Raw genomic sequence first — 15,734 nt, forward strand, 5'->3', positions numbered from 1 at the left:
TTACCTAACATCACATTCCTTTTTTCTTTTTTTTTTCTTAGGATCCATATAAATCATTTGGCCTACCATCAATTGGTCGTCTTTCTCAGTATCAAGAACCACTCAATGTGCCTGGGGTATGTAATATTTATGAAGGCTGTTTTTTGTGAATGTGTTTTCCTTGTTCCTGGTGGAGTAAATTTGGGGATTTAGTGAGTTGAGCACTGACATAGGTTTACTCCTAGGGGCAGGCAGAATGCTGCTTACCAAACACATTTTATACAGATGATTCTGCCTAACTTTTCTGAGTAAACTATTTGACAATGTTCTGCTACATAAAAAAGAACATAAAGGTCTCCCTTTTCTGTGTAATAAAAGTAAAATTATGGGGTTAACGTGTGTGCCTTTGCTTGCACACTGACAGGGCTATGCCATCTGTGTGTGCTATTGCTCAGACTGATTACTTGCGTGGAAAAAAGAAAGAATTCAAAATTTAAGGATGTTATTGAATATGTGATTTATTTCACTTCTTAAAATTGTTTTTCCCATATTCTTTCTAATGGGACCTGACCCTTTCTTAGCTCAAAGACTTCATGCTGTGTTCAAAGCCTGCAAGCAGAACAAAAATTGCAAGGGCTTAACAGGCATTATGTCTTGCTAAATATTAGAAAAGAAAACATACATTAGAGGTTGCTTAAACATCACTTGTGAGCATCAAGCAACAATTCATTGAATTAAAATGTGTATTAATTATTCTAGCTTCCACTCTTCCGTTCTATATCTTCTACATTTTAACAGCTAACACAATGTCAAACATTTTGCCCTTGCAAGTTTTTGCAATTTGCAGTTTTCAGATGTGAGACCTGTTGAAAGTACAAGTGATAATGGACAAAACCATACCCCCTACGGTCAATGTCCCACCAAATCTTTCTTCAATTAATGCTGCAGCAGGAGTTTTGTGTAAAAACATTTGTGCTTGCAAGCGATCTTTTTCCAAAATGAGAAAGGAAAAAAATAAAACAATTACAATGCCTTAAATATTCTGTGTGCTACTGTTATTTGCTTGTATGAATGTAGCATGTCAGCTACTAAATGGACCAGGGGATGGAAGAAGTGATTGGGTGCAGAGGAGTGCGCACTAAGCTTTGTCTATCATTATTGCTAGGAGCAATCAAATTGATGCCAGCAGGACAGTAGATGCGTTGACAGCTGTAATTATGTATCTCCATGGTGATCACTTTTGGCCTGTCATGGAGGCCCACTTGTCCCCTCCCTTGCAAGCATTTAATCAGATTGGGCTGTCACTTGTCAGGTAGACATGGCGGGCTGGGAGTTGTGTTTTGAGGGAGAGGTGAATTGAAAATGAAGGGTGGGAAATGCCTGAAAGCTTCACGTGGTATATCCTATACAAGCAAAATACACTTTAATTATTTATGCCAGAGGCTGTGGTGAGAACATTGCCTGTAGTGCCAATGCCCCATTTCATATTGTGTTGGTGTTCTGTGAACATTAAAATAGATACACTGAGTCAGCAGCATCGTTTTTTGTCTAATAATGGAATTAATTGCAAGCCAGTTAATTATGTATTCACAGGGTTCCTTCCTTAAGACTGAGTTTTCAATTAACTATGTTTTTAATGATTTAATACGGATGGTTATGCCAGAAGTGCACGCACGCTTATGCTATAAAAATTTCATTTACCACTTGTGATTAACATAAAGTGTCAATAAATATATGTATAGGCCATTACATCATTATAAAATATATGTGGCAGTTAAAGCAGCATTAAACCCAAAAGCAAACAATTATTATGTGGACTCTTGCCAATTCTTAGATGCAGTGGCTGTATTCATTTTCTTTTTTAGGCTTGATTTCCATTATTTTCACTTGGTGATCTAGTCAGTATGTCTGTTTTCCAACAGAACAAACTATACTGCAGATGTAGCAGTTTAGAGTATTGTGACAAGCCATGTACCACTGACAGGGTTGTTTAAATGATAAGCCTTCAATTATGTAAAACCTTTATCCCAAAAGGAACAAGGATGTTGCTGTAACTACGCTGCTCAAAACAAATTAAAGGAACACTTTTTAATCAGAGTACAGCATAAAGTCAATTAAACTCCTGCGATATTGATCTGGTCAGTTAAGTAGCAGAGGGGGTTGTTAATAAGCTTCAGCTGCTTTGGCGTTAAAACTAACAGATTATTATTCTTGATCTTTAAGGATAGTTTACAGAGGGGTATGGTGCCAGCTGATTGGAAAAAAGCCAACGTGGTACCAATATTTAAAAAGGGGCCGAGATATATCCCGGGTAACTATAGGCCGGTCAGCCTAACATCAGTAGTCTGCAAGATTTTGGAGGGGATGTTAAGGGACCACATACAAGACTTTAGTAATGAAAATGGTATTATTAGTAGTAATCAGCATGGATTCATGAAAAATCGTTCTTGCCAAACCAATCTATTAACCTTCTATGATGAAATGAGCTGCCACCTAGATAAGGGTAAGCCTGTGGATGTGGTGTACCTGGACTTCGCAAAGGCCTTTGACACCGTTCCCCACAAACACTTACTGTTCAAACTAAGGAAGGTAGGTATGGACCATAAGGTGAGTACCTGGATAGAGAACTGGCTCCAGGGGAGGTTGCAAAGGGTGGTGATTAATGGGGAGTACTCAGATTGGGCGGGTGTGGAAAGCGGGGTCCCCCAGGGTTCTGTCCAAGGGCCAATCCTGTTTAATTCATAAATTATCTAGAGGAGGGTATATTGAGTAAAATCTTCGTATTTGCGGATGATACTAAACTAAGCCTGCCAATATCTTCTGGGCAGGATGTGGAAACCTTACAAGCGGACCTGAACAAAATAATGGGGGGGGGGGCAACTACATGGCAGATGAGGTTTAATGTTGAAAAATGTAAAGTAATGCACCTGGGTACCAGAAAGCAAGCTACTCACTAGGGGGGGGGGGGGGGACCTCTGGGTGAGTCTAGGATGGAAAAGGACCTGGGGGTACTGGTAGACAACAGGCTTGGCAGTGGCATGCAATGCCAAGCCGCTGCAAGCAAAGCCAACAGAATACTGGGATGTATAAAAAAGGGGATTCACTCCAGAAATAAAGAGATTATTCTACCACTCTACAAGACTCTGGTCCGGCGTCATCTGGAGTATGCTGTCCAGTTCTGGGCACCGGTCCTCAGAAAGGATGTGCTAGAACTGGAGAAAGTCCAGAGAAGGGCAACAAAAATAATTAGGAGAATGGAGGACATCAGCTATGAGGAAAGACTACAAGCACTGAACCTATTCTCTCTGGAGAAGAGACGATTGAGGGGGGATATGATATCAATGCACAAATATTGTACTAGCAACCCCAGCATATGGGAAAACCTATTCAGAGAAAGGAAATACAATAAGACACGTGGCCACTCACTAAGACTAGAGGAAAGGCGGTTTAACCTTAAAATACGCAGGGGGTTCTTCACTGTAAGAGCAGTAAGGATGTGGAATTCTCTTCCACAAGCAGTGGTATCAGCAGGGAGCATTGATAGTTTCAAAAAACTATTAGATGGGCACCTTAAAGACCACAACATACAGGGGTATACAATGTACGGTTAGCAGCAAACACACACACACATCATAGGTTGAACTGGATAGACTGGTGTCTTTTTTCAACCTCACTAACTTTGTAACAGGTGCACCAGATGGGCAACAATGAGACAACCTCAAAAACAGTAATGGTTTTACAGGTGGAGGCCACTGAAATTATTTTCCCCTACTCATTTTTCTGACCGTTTTTTCACTAGTTTTGCATTTGGCTAGGGTCAGTGTCACTACTGGTAGCATGAGGTGATACCTGGACCCTTTAGAGGTTGCACAGACAGTCCAAATCCTCCAGGATGGCTCATCAATACGTACCATTGCTAGGTTTGCTGTGTCTCAAGAGCATGGAGGAGATTCCAGGAGACAGGCAGCTACTGTAAGATAGCTGGACAGAGCTGTAGAAGGTCCTTAACCCATAAGCAGGACTGGTATCTGTTTCTTTGTGCAAGGAGGAACATTATGAGCACGGCCCGAGCCCAACCAAATTACCTCCAGCGTCCTTGTGCTCACTGCCCGACACCATGAAGCTCGATTGGCATTTGCCATTGAACACCATAATTGGCAGGTCCGCTATGGTCCCCTGTTCTTTTCACAGATGAGAGCAGGTTCACCCTGAGCACATGTGACAGAAGTGAAAGGGTCTGGAGAAGCCGTGGATAACGTTATGCTGCCTGTAACATCGTTCAGCACAACCGGTTTGGTGGTGGGTCTGTAATGGTCTAGGGAGGCTTATCCATGGAGAGACACACACAGACCTCTACAGATTAGGCAATGGCACCCTGAATGTCATTAGGTATAGGGATGAAATCCTTGGACCTATTGTCAAACCCTATGCTGGGTTCCTCCTGGTGCATGACAATTCCCGGCCGTATGTGGTGAGAGTATGTAGCCAGTTCCTGGAGACTGAAGGCATTGACACCATTGAATGACCCCCACGCCCACCTGACCTAAATCCAATAGAACACCTCTGAAACATTGTTTCAACACCTCTGGGACATTATGTTTCGGTCCATCCGACCCTGCCAGGTTTCACCTCAGTCTGTTTAGGAGCTCAGTGGTTCAGATCTGGGAGGAAATACCCCAGGACACCATGTGTCTCATTGGGAGCACGCCCCGATGTTGTCAGGCATGCATACAAGCATGTGGGGGGCCATACAAACTACTGAGTACTATTTTGAGTTGGTGCAATGAAATTTCAGCAAGATTAACTAGCCTGCTGCATCATTTTTTCACTTTGCTTTTTGGGGTGTCTTTTGAGTTCAGCCCTCTGTAGGTTGATCATTTTCATTTCTATCAAACGATGTGGCATCCTTTCATTTCTGACACATTACCCAGTCTGTATCAGTATAGTTATCCAGCATGATTTTTTTCCAATTGATATCTGATGTGTTTTCAAATTGTTCCTTTAATTTTTTTGAGCAGTGTATATAAAGTGTTAGCTGTAATTTGGCTTCAATTTGTTAGTGTTTCTAAATCTGCTAATGCACCTAACAATCCCCTCCCCAACACTGACTTTGTTGCTGTCCAAAGGTGTCTCTGTGCTCCTTCCTCCAGAGTGGGGGTACTGTAAAACAGGTTTTTTACTGGCCAAATCACCAGGTGAGAACAGAGAGAAGAAACCTAATGTGACCATATCTGAATGGTAATCTGCAATGTTACAATTTTTTTCTTTGGGTTTAATGCTGCTGTAATGATTCTTAAGCTTGTGGTAGGTATAAATGTTAATGTGTGTCAGTAAGGGGACAGGCTTAGCAGAGGTAGAGGCAGTGGTAAGCCATGCATTAAACAGGAACACCTAGAAACATCCCAACCAAGTTTGCACTACACTTATATTTTGTAGGGCAGTAAAGAAACACTCTTCAATGCAGGAGGGTTTTGTAGTATGTGTATGTATGAATGTGAGTTAGGAACCTTAGCTTGTAAGCTCCCAGAGGGCAGGGGCTGATGTAAATGTAAAATATATATGGGAAAAAAAAAAAAAAAATATATATATATATATATATATATATATATATATATATATATATATATATATATATATATATATATATATATATATATATATAATATATACAGAGTGTTGTGTCAATTGATGGAACTGTAGAAGTACCTAGAATAAATAAATACAGCTTGAAGGATCCCATTTTCTTCTTTGAATTGTTGGAGGACCCTATTTATTATCTTTACATGTTTCTATGCATTTGCCAAATTGGGATCCCTAATCCGCAGTTCCCAGTATATCCATTAAAGTGATTCTAAAGGATAATTGTTTTTCTCTGTCGCTCATTGACAGACGTAGTCTTCTTGATTCACAAGAACTGGGTTATGTTGTCTCCGCAGGAGCAGGACTAGGCAGAAAGAAAAAACGTTCTGGCTCCACCTTAGGGGCAGTCCCTGAGGGTATATCCTCCCTCTCTCTGCTACAAGGCATCAGTTTTTTCTGTCTAGTCAGGAGTAAGGACCTAAGTTCCTTGCTGGGATCTTTTTGGTCCTGGCAAGATTTTTTCTTTAGAAAAAATATTTTTTAGGTAGTTTTCTCCAGTGTTTTTTTCCTGTGAGATCTTCAAGCAAATACACCGGACTGGGCGACACTAGTGGTCACCCCAGCCGGCCTAAGAGCGCTCGCAGACCATTGCATTGCGCTTGGTCGGCCGCGACACATTCAAGTAAGTATGCGGGGCCGGGCGACGGGCTGGATGTTGAGATCCAGTGGTCACCCCGGTTTCTGCCTACGAGCGCGTGCAGACCAGAGCTCCGCGCTGGGTCGGCCGCGACGGAGTCCCATTGGAGGGACTGACCTTGCGAGTTAAAAGTCTCGCTTGGACGCCAGGAACCAGAGAGTCGAGGCGTCCGGAGTGGTCCACAACCCCCCACCCCGGTGGAGAGGGTATTGTGAAGAGAGGGTGCCTGTCGGTTCGGTATGGTGAGTAAACGTTCCCTTTTTTTCCTCGTTATGAGGCAGTATGAATTATGGGCCCCTCCATACATGGTCAGTATATATCTGACACTAAAAGTCCCCCTTGTAAATACAGTATGTGTTTGGTGGGAAGTGGACTTGGTTTGAAAGCTAACACTCTACCCAGCAGACTGTAGTATTACAGCAGACATAGGAGGTATAATCCTACCTTAATTGTAGTGTACCTCCTGCAGATCGATAAACGCCACTTAGCAGAGATGCAGGTGGATGTGCTGGGAAAAACGATTTCGGCAGTCCGCCGCCATTTTGCCGTAGACCGGGTGCATGAATGTCCTCAGGTCACGCCGGCCGCCATGTTTTTGGAGTCTATTGTCTCCCGTATGGGGGCGGCCATGTTTGATGTGCCCAGCTACCTCGTGGGGAGCTGGGAACGCCGGAAGGCGTACACAGGGGGCGGAGCCACGTCCTTCTACCCGGGAAAACTAACACAGCTCTTTCTAGTCTGTAAAAGACAGAAGCTGACTGCAGTTGGTTGGAAACTTCTCTGCATCGGGTGGTGAGCCTTGGGGGTCCCTCTCTCTCTCTCTGTGGGGATCGAGAAGCAGGTACTCTGAGGGGCGCTATTGCGCTAGGGGGAGACACATAAAAAAAAAAAAAAAAAAAAAGAGGTATTTTTTTATTTAAAAAAAAAAAAAAAGTTTTTTGTTTTTTCTGGCAGAGGTGTCCTGAATTAACATGGACCCTGCCACTCATGTATCTCCACCGGATCCCCTCGAGGTGTCTGAAGGATCCTCCAGCACCCCACTGACGGTTGAATCATTGTCAGCTATTTTGGAAACTTTTGTGTCCCGGGTGGAAGTGGCTTGTCAGGGACAGGGCGCAAGAAAGTGTCCCCCGCCTAACCCCTTATTATCTGAAACTTCGGATTCAGAATCTGAGCCTATTTCTGCAGTTGCAGGTACTTCATCTGGGATTGGTGTCTCGGGTACTGTCTCTTCAGACAGTGAGGAGGATGTTTCGGCATCAGCCATAGCCCGAGAGGAAGCGTTGGTAAACGCACTCATTGTATCTGTTCAAGAAACCTTAAGATTACAGGGTATTCCGTCGGAAATAGCTGAAACTGAAATCCCTTTTGGGACTAAAAAACGCATCAAAGTGGCGAAGGTTTTCCCATTGCCCAAATGTTTTGGCAATCCAATCAAAGAAGAATGGAGTCTGCCAAAACGCACCTCTGCTATTTCTAAACACATTAACAGGCGTTATCCGTTTGAGGAAACCCTCATTAAGAAATAGACAGAACCACCTGTGGTGGATTCACCAATTGCTAGATTGAATAAAGCCACGGTTATTCCCTTAAAAGACGCTCCGTCTTTCAAAGATCCAGTGGATCGCAAGATAGAAGCTATGTCTCGCACCATGTTTTCCTTGATTGGATCAGCTTTCAGACCAATAATTGCTATTGGTCTGGTTTCGCAGACTGTAACTGAATGGACCAAGTGGTTACGCCGGGACTTAGAAGAGGTCCCTCAGGCGGTATCAGATTTGTTGGAACAAATGATACAGGGGTTACAGTTTGTGTGTGATGCGGCGTTAGACGCCACTCCATTATTGGCACGAGCATCAGTTTCAGCAGTGGTTCTCAGGCGTAAACTGTGGCTAAGAGGTTGGTTAGCCGACCAAGGTTCCAAAAAAGCATTGGCTAATATCCCCTTTTTAGGAGAGCGTCTATTTGGAGCCAACTTAGATGAGATCATTAAGGATCTCACGGGTGGAAAGAGCACCTTTTTACCGCAAAATGTTAAGGGTAAAGGAACTCGTCAAAGACGAGGGCCTTCTTTCTCTGCTCACAAAAAGTTTTTTCGTCCCGCGGGTGAAAAAATTAAGTCCTCCAAAGCTCCTTCAGGAGGCTTCAGGGGACGTTGGTCGGGCAAGCAAAAGCCCGCCCCCTCCAGACCTGAAGATATATCGTCCAAAGCCTGAAGGTGCGCCCCCACCCATAATTGGGGTGGGGGGACGTCTTCGCCGGTTCCCGGATCCATGGCTTTCCAGAATCCCGGACAAGTGGGTTTGCGAAGTCATAAGGTCAGGGTACAAGATCGAGTTTCGATCTCTCCCACCGGCGCGATTCTTCCCTTCCAATATCCGACTATCCCCGGATCGTTTAGAAGATCTGCGGAGAGCAGTCACGGATTTACTACAACAAGGAGTGGTAGTCCACGTTCCTTGGACAGAACGTTTTCAAGGGTTTTATTCAAACCTATTTACAATACCCAGGAAAGAGGGCAAAGTGCGTCCAATTCTGGACTTAAGGGCACTCAATTCCTTTCTCAACATAAGGAAATTCAAGATGGAATCCATTCGCACAATAGCAGCCTTCCTGCATCCAGGGGATGTCCTAGCGTCCATAGACATCAAGGACGCCTATCTTCACATTCCCATTTTCGCAGGACATCAGCGGTTTCTACGCTTTTCCGTAGAAGAGAACCACTATCAGTTTGTGGCGTTACCTTTCGGTCTCACCACGGCTCCTCGGGTCTTCACGAAGGTGTTGGCCCCAATGTTGGCACTACTGCGCCAAAGAGGCATATCGATTCTAGGTTACCTAGACGATCTCCTGCTTCATGCAGAGTCTCCTCAGACCCTGCTACACAACATAGAAATTACTATAATTTATTTACAGGAATTCGGGTGTCTGGTGAACCAGCAAAAGTCATTTCTGGTTCCCACCCAGAGGCTCGAATATCTGGGTCTAATTCTAGACACAGTCAGGTCAAGAGTTTTCCTTCCGGTAGGGAAACTCCGGAAGATTCAATCAGCAGTCCAGTTGTTACTATCCAACAGCTGGTCTTCTCTTCGAACTTGCATGAGGGTTCTGGGGTTGATGGTGGCTTCCTTCGAAGCAGTCCCATTTGCCCAGTCCCATACCCGAATTCTTCAGCAAGAGATTCTTCTCAGATGGAATCGGAATCCGGAATCCCTGGACAATCGGATCCGATTGAGCAAACAGACCAGAGAGTCTCTGGTCTGGTGGCTTCGGTCTCCGATGCTCAGCCAGGGAAAGTCATTTCTGCCAATATATTGGACGATAGTGACCACGGATGCCAGTCTATCCGGATGGGGAGGAATTCTCGGTCAGTTATCTGTCCAGGGACTTTGGTCCCTGGAAGAATCCAGGTTGCCGATAAATGTATTGGAACTGAGAGCGATCAGACTTTGTCTGATTCACTGGACCGAGCAGCTCCAGGGCAGCCCGGTTCGGATCCAGTCGGACAACGCCACGGCCGTGGCTTATGTCAATCACCAGGGGGGCACCAAGAGTGTCCAAGCGGCCAAAGAAGTGGCTTGCATTCTTCACTGGGCGGAAGGATTTGTTCCAGCTATCTCTGCGGTGTTCATTCCGGGGGTGGAGAATTGGCAGGCAGATTATCTCAGCCGTCAGACTCTGGATCAGGGGGAATGGTCCCTCCATCCAGAAGTTTTCCACCAGTTGTGCCTACGGTGGGGCACCCCGGATGTGGATCTGTTGGCATCACGATTCAACAGGAAAGTACAGAGATTTGTGGCTCGCTCCCGCGATCCTCTAGCAGAGACCGCAGACGCACTGATCGCCCCGTGGGGGCAATACCAGCTAATGTATGCCTTCCCTCCTCTCGGGTTACTGCCAAGACTTCTTCGCAGGATAGAGGAGGAAGGAATTCCAGTAATCCTGGTAGCTCCGGACTGGCCTCGCCGAGCTTGGTACGCCGACGTGGTCAGACTGGTGGCGGACGTCCCGTGGAGACTTCCTCTCAGGGAGGACCTACTGTCTCAGGGACCGATCTTCCATCCTGCTTTACGATCGCTGGCTTTAACGGCCTGGCTATTGAGACCCAGGTGCTGAAGGACAAGGGATTGTCAGCTTCAGTTATTCCTACTCTAGTTAAAGCAAGGAAAGCGACTTCCAGAAAGATTTATCATCGTACATGGAAGTCCTACATTGCATGGTATGAACCTCTGGGGTTCTGTCCACGGTCTTATTCGGTTAGTCGAATATTAGCTTTTCTGCAACAAGGGGTTGAGCAGAAACTGGCCTTGAGCACTATCAAGGGTCAGGTCTCAGCATTAGCTATCTTCTTTCAGAAGCCTTTGGCTACTCATTCCTTGGTGCGGAATTTCATCCAGGGGGTGCGACATCTGGCTCCGCCAGTGCGCGCGCCGTTACCACCCTGGGATCTTAATTTAGTATTGTTGGTTCTTCAGAAACCTCCCTTTGAAGATATTAGGGAGATTCCTCTACCTACGTTGTCCCAGAAGGTGGCCTTCTTGGTGGCTATCACTTCTGCACGCAGGGTGTCAGAACTGGCCGCTTTATCTTGTCGTTCCCCATATCTGGTGGTTCATAGAGATAAGGTGGTTCTTCGTCCGAATCCATCCTTCCTACCAAAAGTGGTTTCAGAATTTCATCTGAATGAAGAAATTGTATTACCTTCCCTGTGTCCTAAGCCCAGTCATCCTCGGGAGTTTGCTTTACACTCCTTGGATGTGGTCCGGGCGATCAGGGTATACTTGAAAACGACAGACTCGTTTCGCAAGACGGATTCACTTTTTGTGATCCCGGATGGACCCAAAAAGGGGTTGCCTGCATCTGCCTCGACTATTTCCAAATGGATCAGACAGACGGTGGTACAGGCTTTTTCTATTAAGGGTCGGGAGCCCCCGTTCCCTGTTAAGGCGCACTCCACTCGGGCACTTAGTGCGTCATGGGCCTTTCGCCATCAGGCGTCAGTGGTCCAGGTGTGCAAGGCGGCTACCTGGTCGTCGGTGCATACCTTTACAAAACATTATTAAGTTGATGTAATGGCATCGTCTGATGCCTCGTTTGGCCGCAAGGTTTTGCAGGCCGCCATTTGAGGAGACCAGTGGTCTGCCTCGAGGGTTTTTTTCCGTTGGAAATTTTCATTTGAGTCTCATTCTTTGTTTAAAACTTCTAGTTTGGCACCGGTTGGGCCTTCTAGATTGGATTTTGATTTCGGTCAATCCCACCCCTCATTTGTGGCACTGCTTCTGGATGTCCCAGTTCTTGTGAATCAAGAAGACTACGTCTGTCAATGAGCGACAGAGAAAATCGGATTTTTGTAAGATCTTACCGTAAAATCCTTTTCTCTTAGCTCATTGACAGACGTAGTACCCGCCCCTCTATCATTGAGTTGGGTTGGGTTAAATTCTCTGTTGCTGCTTTGTGACAGAACTGATGCCTTGTAGCAGAGAGAGGGAGGATATACCCTCAGGGACTGCCCCTAAGGTGGAGCCAGAACGTTTTTTCTTTCTGCCTAGTCCTGCTCCTGCGGAGACAACATAACCCAGTTCTTGTGAATCAAGAAGACTACGTCTGTCAATGAGCTAAGAGAAAAGGATTTTACGGTAAGATCTTACAAAAATCTGATTTTACCTTCATGCATACTTTATGCAATTGGAGCTGCTTTGTGCAAAATGACTGCACAGAGCAGGTAAGCACAACCTATTTATAAAAAAAATACATGTTTATTAAAGTATTACTGAGGTTGTTTATACTTTTGGCACCTAGGCTGTAATTCTGCATCCATGAACGCTAATGGGAAGTTATCAGCTACCTCTGACATAGGATTGCCAATATCTTCTTAAGTGCACACACAATAGATCATTAATATCAGACATACTTTCAGAACTGGCTATCTGCCCCCCCCCCCCCCCCCCCCACCTGTTCCATAAACAGAGGAAAATCACAGGCCAGTTTTACACTGAGTAGCAAGTTCTTGAGGCAGAACTTCACTTTTAAAAAGGAAGTTCTGTTTTATCTCTTCTTTCTCGCTCTCTCTCTCCCACTTTTAAAGGTTTTTTTTTTTTTTTTTGTGCTCGCTTCCACTTCTGTTTGGATCACCTAGAACAGTGGTCCTCAACTCCGGTCCTCAGGGCCCACTAACAGGCCAGATTTTAAGTATTACCTTGGTAAGATGTAGACTAGAGTACTGCAATCACTGAGCAGCAAATTATATCACCTGGGATGGATTTCAGTTATCTTGCAAACCTGGCCTGTTAGTGGGCCCTGAGGACCACTGACCTATAAGATCCAAACAGAAGTTCACCCCAACTATCCTACTCCCCACCCTCAACCTCCTGGGACATGGTGCAGGTCCCATGAGGCTGTGGACCCATTCACAAAGCACAGCATAAAGCTCCATTCACATATATGTGAATTTTATGTGTTGTGAACCACATCCAATTCACATGACAAGTGAATCAAGCCAGCTTTCTATGGAGCCGGTTCACATATGACCGAGCACCTGCCCCCTCATGAACCATACCAGGCCACATACCCTCAACATAGGTGAGTACTTAGGGGCAGAGGGGCTTTGCACCTCACCCTAAAGGCACCTTATACCCATGTTAATGGGAACAAGGGCCTCTTCCCCACAACCCTGGCAGGAGGTTGTGGGGGTCTGCAGGCAGGGAGCATATCGGAATCCGGAAGCCCCCTTTAACAAAAGGGGCCCCGAGATCCTGCCCCCCAAATGTGAATGAGTAGGGGGTACAATTGTACCACTACTCTTTCACCAAAAAAAAGTGTGAAAAAGAAATAACAGACACAGTTTTTGATAATTCCTTTATTTAAAAAAAAAAAAAATGTCCCCCTGGTGTAGATCCGTCATCAACCACGACACCAGCTGTCTGCCTGCTCTGCCTTGTGATAGTTCTTAGATAGCTAAAGAGCAGGGCCACCTGGTGGCATTGGCCCCTGTGATGTCACCGACCGGGGCATGCTGGGTCGGTGATATAGCCAGGGGGCGGTGCCACAGGGTGCCGTCGCTGTGTGGCCCCACTCCTTAGCTATTCAAGAACTGTCACAAGACTGAGCAGCAGGCAGACGGAGGGAGCCTTCGGTGTGAGCAGAGCTCACCACTCCCACGTTGAGGGCATGTGACCTGGTATGGTGGTATGGATCAGGAGGAGAGGGGGTGTTTGCCCCCCCCCCCCCCATCCCCTTTCCAGGCCTGCCTGGCTGTATGCTTGGATAAAGGTTGCATATTCTTTTTTTTTTTTTTTTTTTGGGGGGGGGGGGTAGGGAGAAAACCATATGCCATTATTTTTTTTTATTTATTTATTTATTTTTTTTACATTTTGGCAAGGGCCTGGTAAGGATTGGGGCAGAATCCCCACGCCATTTTTATTTATTTTTTTTTTTTTTTTAATTCTTCAAAATGTTTTAATTCTTTTTGTTTTTTACCTAAAGCGGTCAGTGGGAACCCCGCTGACAGCTGATGAGTCTTCAGTTGTTAGGTACTTGGTGGTATGCTTTCTGGCCCTCTCCTTAACAAATTAGCTAATGTTTAAGATGCCGGTGGCTCCCGGCTTCAAAAATTTTCATCTGAACCGCATCTTAAATCGCAGCTGAACCACTCAACAGCTGCTTAGAAAATTTGCAGTGAAAAGGGAGGGTAAATTCATACCGGACATGTGTGAACCTAGCCTAAAGCTGCCTGGGAAGCTGAATGAAGTTTCATCTGGCTTCCCAAAGTAAACATAGTAGTGCAGAGGACCCGAAGAACCGAGCCCAGATGAGGACAACATTGGATCCCTGGGCTGGTAAGAGTCTTTTTATTAAAAGTCAGAAGCTAAACTATTTGCACTATTTAAGACTTGCTTTAGAGTTCCACTAGGTATATTTAATGGGAGCATTACTATAGGATAGTGTTTAGCATTGCTATGTATACAAAGTACAGTCATTTGGTCTAAGAAAAGCTGGCAGGGTCTAAAATGTCTCTATAGTGCCCTCCTATGGTAATTGCACATAATTGCCTACCCGTCTCAGTTTCTAGGTGTGCTGCCAGTGCAGGCTTGGCAAATAGTTGCATACTCCTCCCTATGTCACATTCCAAGGGCTCCTGCAATTTTGGGGCAATTTGAATCCACATATCCCAGTTCTTGGCACCGCCAGCAACCTAATATGTTGCATCTCTCAGAGAAGAAACTTTTTAGGCTAGAAGGCTGTTTATATCTGGTACCCATGGGTGTTTAACTCACCTCCTTAGGAGCCTGTTTAACTTTTTGACAAACAGGAGAAGCCTTACCAGTTTGTTGTTTTCCTGATTCCAGGGGTTACTGGCTTGGAGGGTAGCTCTCACAGTTAGTCCTTAGTATCAGTATGTTGCTCCACAAAGAACACAAGCTCATCCATTTTTACTTATCAAATACATGCTTGTCACTTAAAGGTGCTACTGACATCCAAGCACAAAGTTGTATGTAGGGCAGGTTAAACTGGTAGTGGCATTGGTAAACTATGCATGAGATTGGGACACCCAGGAACAGTCCAATCACGTTTGCCTTGCATGTTAATTAAGCAAGGCACCGTTTTAATGCAGGAGGGCTTTGTGCAGAAATATACCTACTCTTCTGAACTAGTAACTGAACTTATGTAGGTTCCTAATTAACATGTGATTCCCTAATGAGTTCCCCAAAATAAACAGGCACTATGTGTACAAGTTTAGTGTGCTTTTCAGCAGTCATCCTTTTCGACCAGCAGCAGGCTCTCTCAGCAGCGAGAACATGACCAATAATTTATATTTATTTTATAGTAATGAAGCATTTAATTCCTTATTGCAATATAAATGCATCATCATGAAATTGGATTATCGCTTTCTATATGTTGTCCTTTTTCATCCTTGTGTTTCTGGGTGCTATGTAGATTTGTCCTCTGTTAAAACCACTGCAGAAACCATGAATATGATTGGCAGATTTGCTCCGTGACTCAGGTGTCCTTTTATGAAACGGAGATGAGCAGTGATCCTGCTGATCACAGCTCATTTCCGATCATTCTCAGTTCCCATGTTCTTCGCTGATCATCTCTTCACACGGGAATCTGTCATTGCCTGACACAGAAACAGCCAGGCTATGAAGCTGCGATCTCCGCACTTCACTGGCGATCTGTGCCAGAATTCACACTCCCGGATTCACCAGCTTGGAGCTTGTGAAGCGGGGAGTGAAGACAGAATCGGGGGAGAACTGAGGGGGAAGAAGGAAGATTATCGACTTCCTTCTTCCTTGTTCAGGCCCCCCAACACAGTAATCATGTCCCCCTGCCATTTTTATGTATATACTGTGTGTATATATATATATATATACAGTGGGTACGGAAAGTATTCAGACCCCCTTAAATTTTTCACTCTTTGTTATATTGCCGCCATTTGCTAATATCATTTAAGTTCATTCTTCTTCCTCATGAATGTACA

At 44.9% G+C, this 15,734-nt stretch overlaps 1 protein-coding gene across 1 annotated transcript in view; it reads left to right on the forward strand.

The window, feature by feature from the left end:
• Positions 1 to 15,734, forward strand: part of PCCA (propionyl-CoA carboxylase subunit alpha) — a 1,213,132-nt gene that overhangs the window by 568,926 nt on the left and 628,472 nt on the right. The window contains exon 14 of the mRNA XM_082247734.1: positions 42 to 116. Coding sequence (XP_082103860.1) covers positions 42 to 116 — 75 coding nt within the window. The remainder of the gene's footprint in view (positions 1 to 41; positions 117 to 15,734) is intronic.

This window comes from Pelophylax lessonae, assembly GCF_965119305.1.
Source record: "Pelophylax lessonae genome assembly, chromosome: 2".
Lineage (NCBI taxonomy): Eukaryota > Metazoa > Chordata > Amphibia > Anura > Ranidae > Pelophylax > Pelophylax lessonae.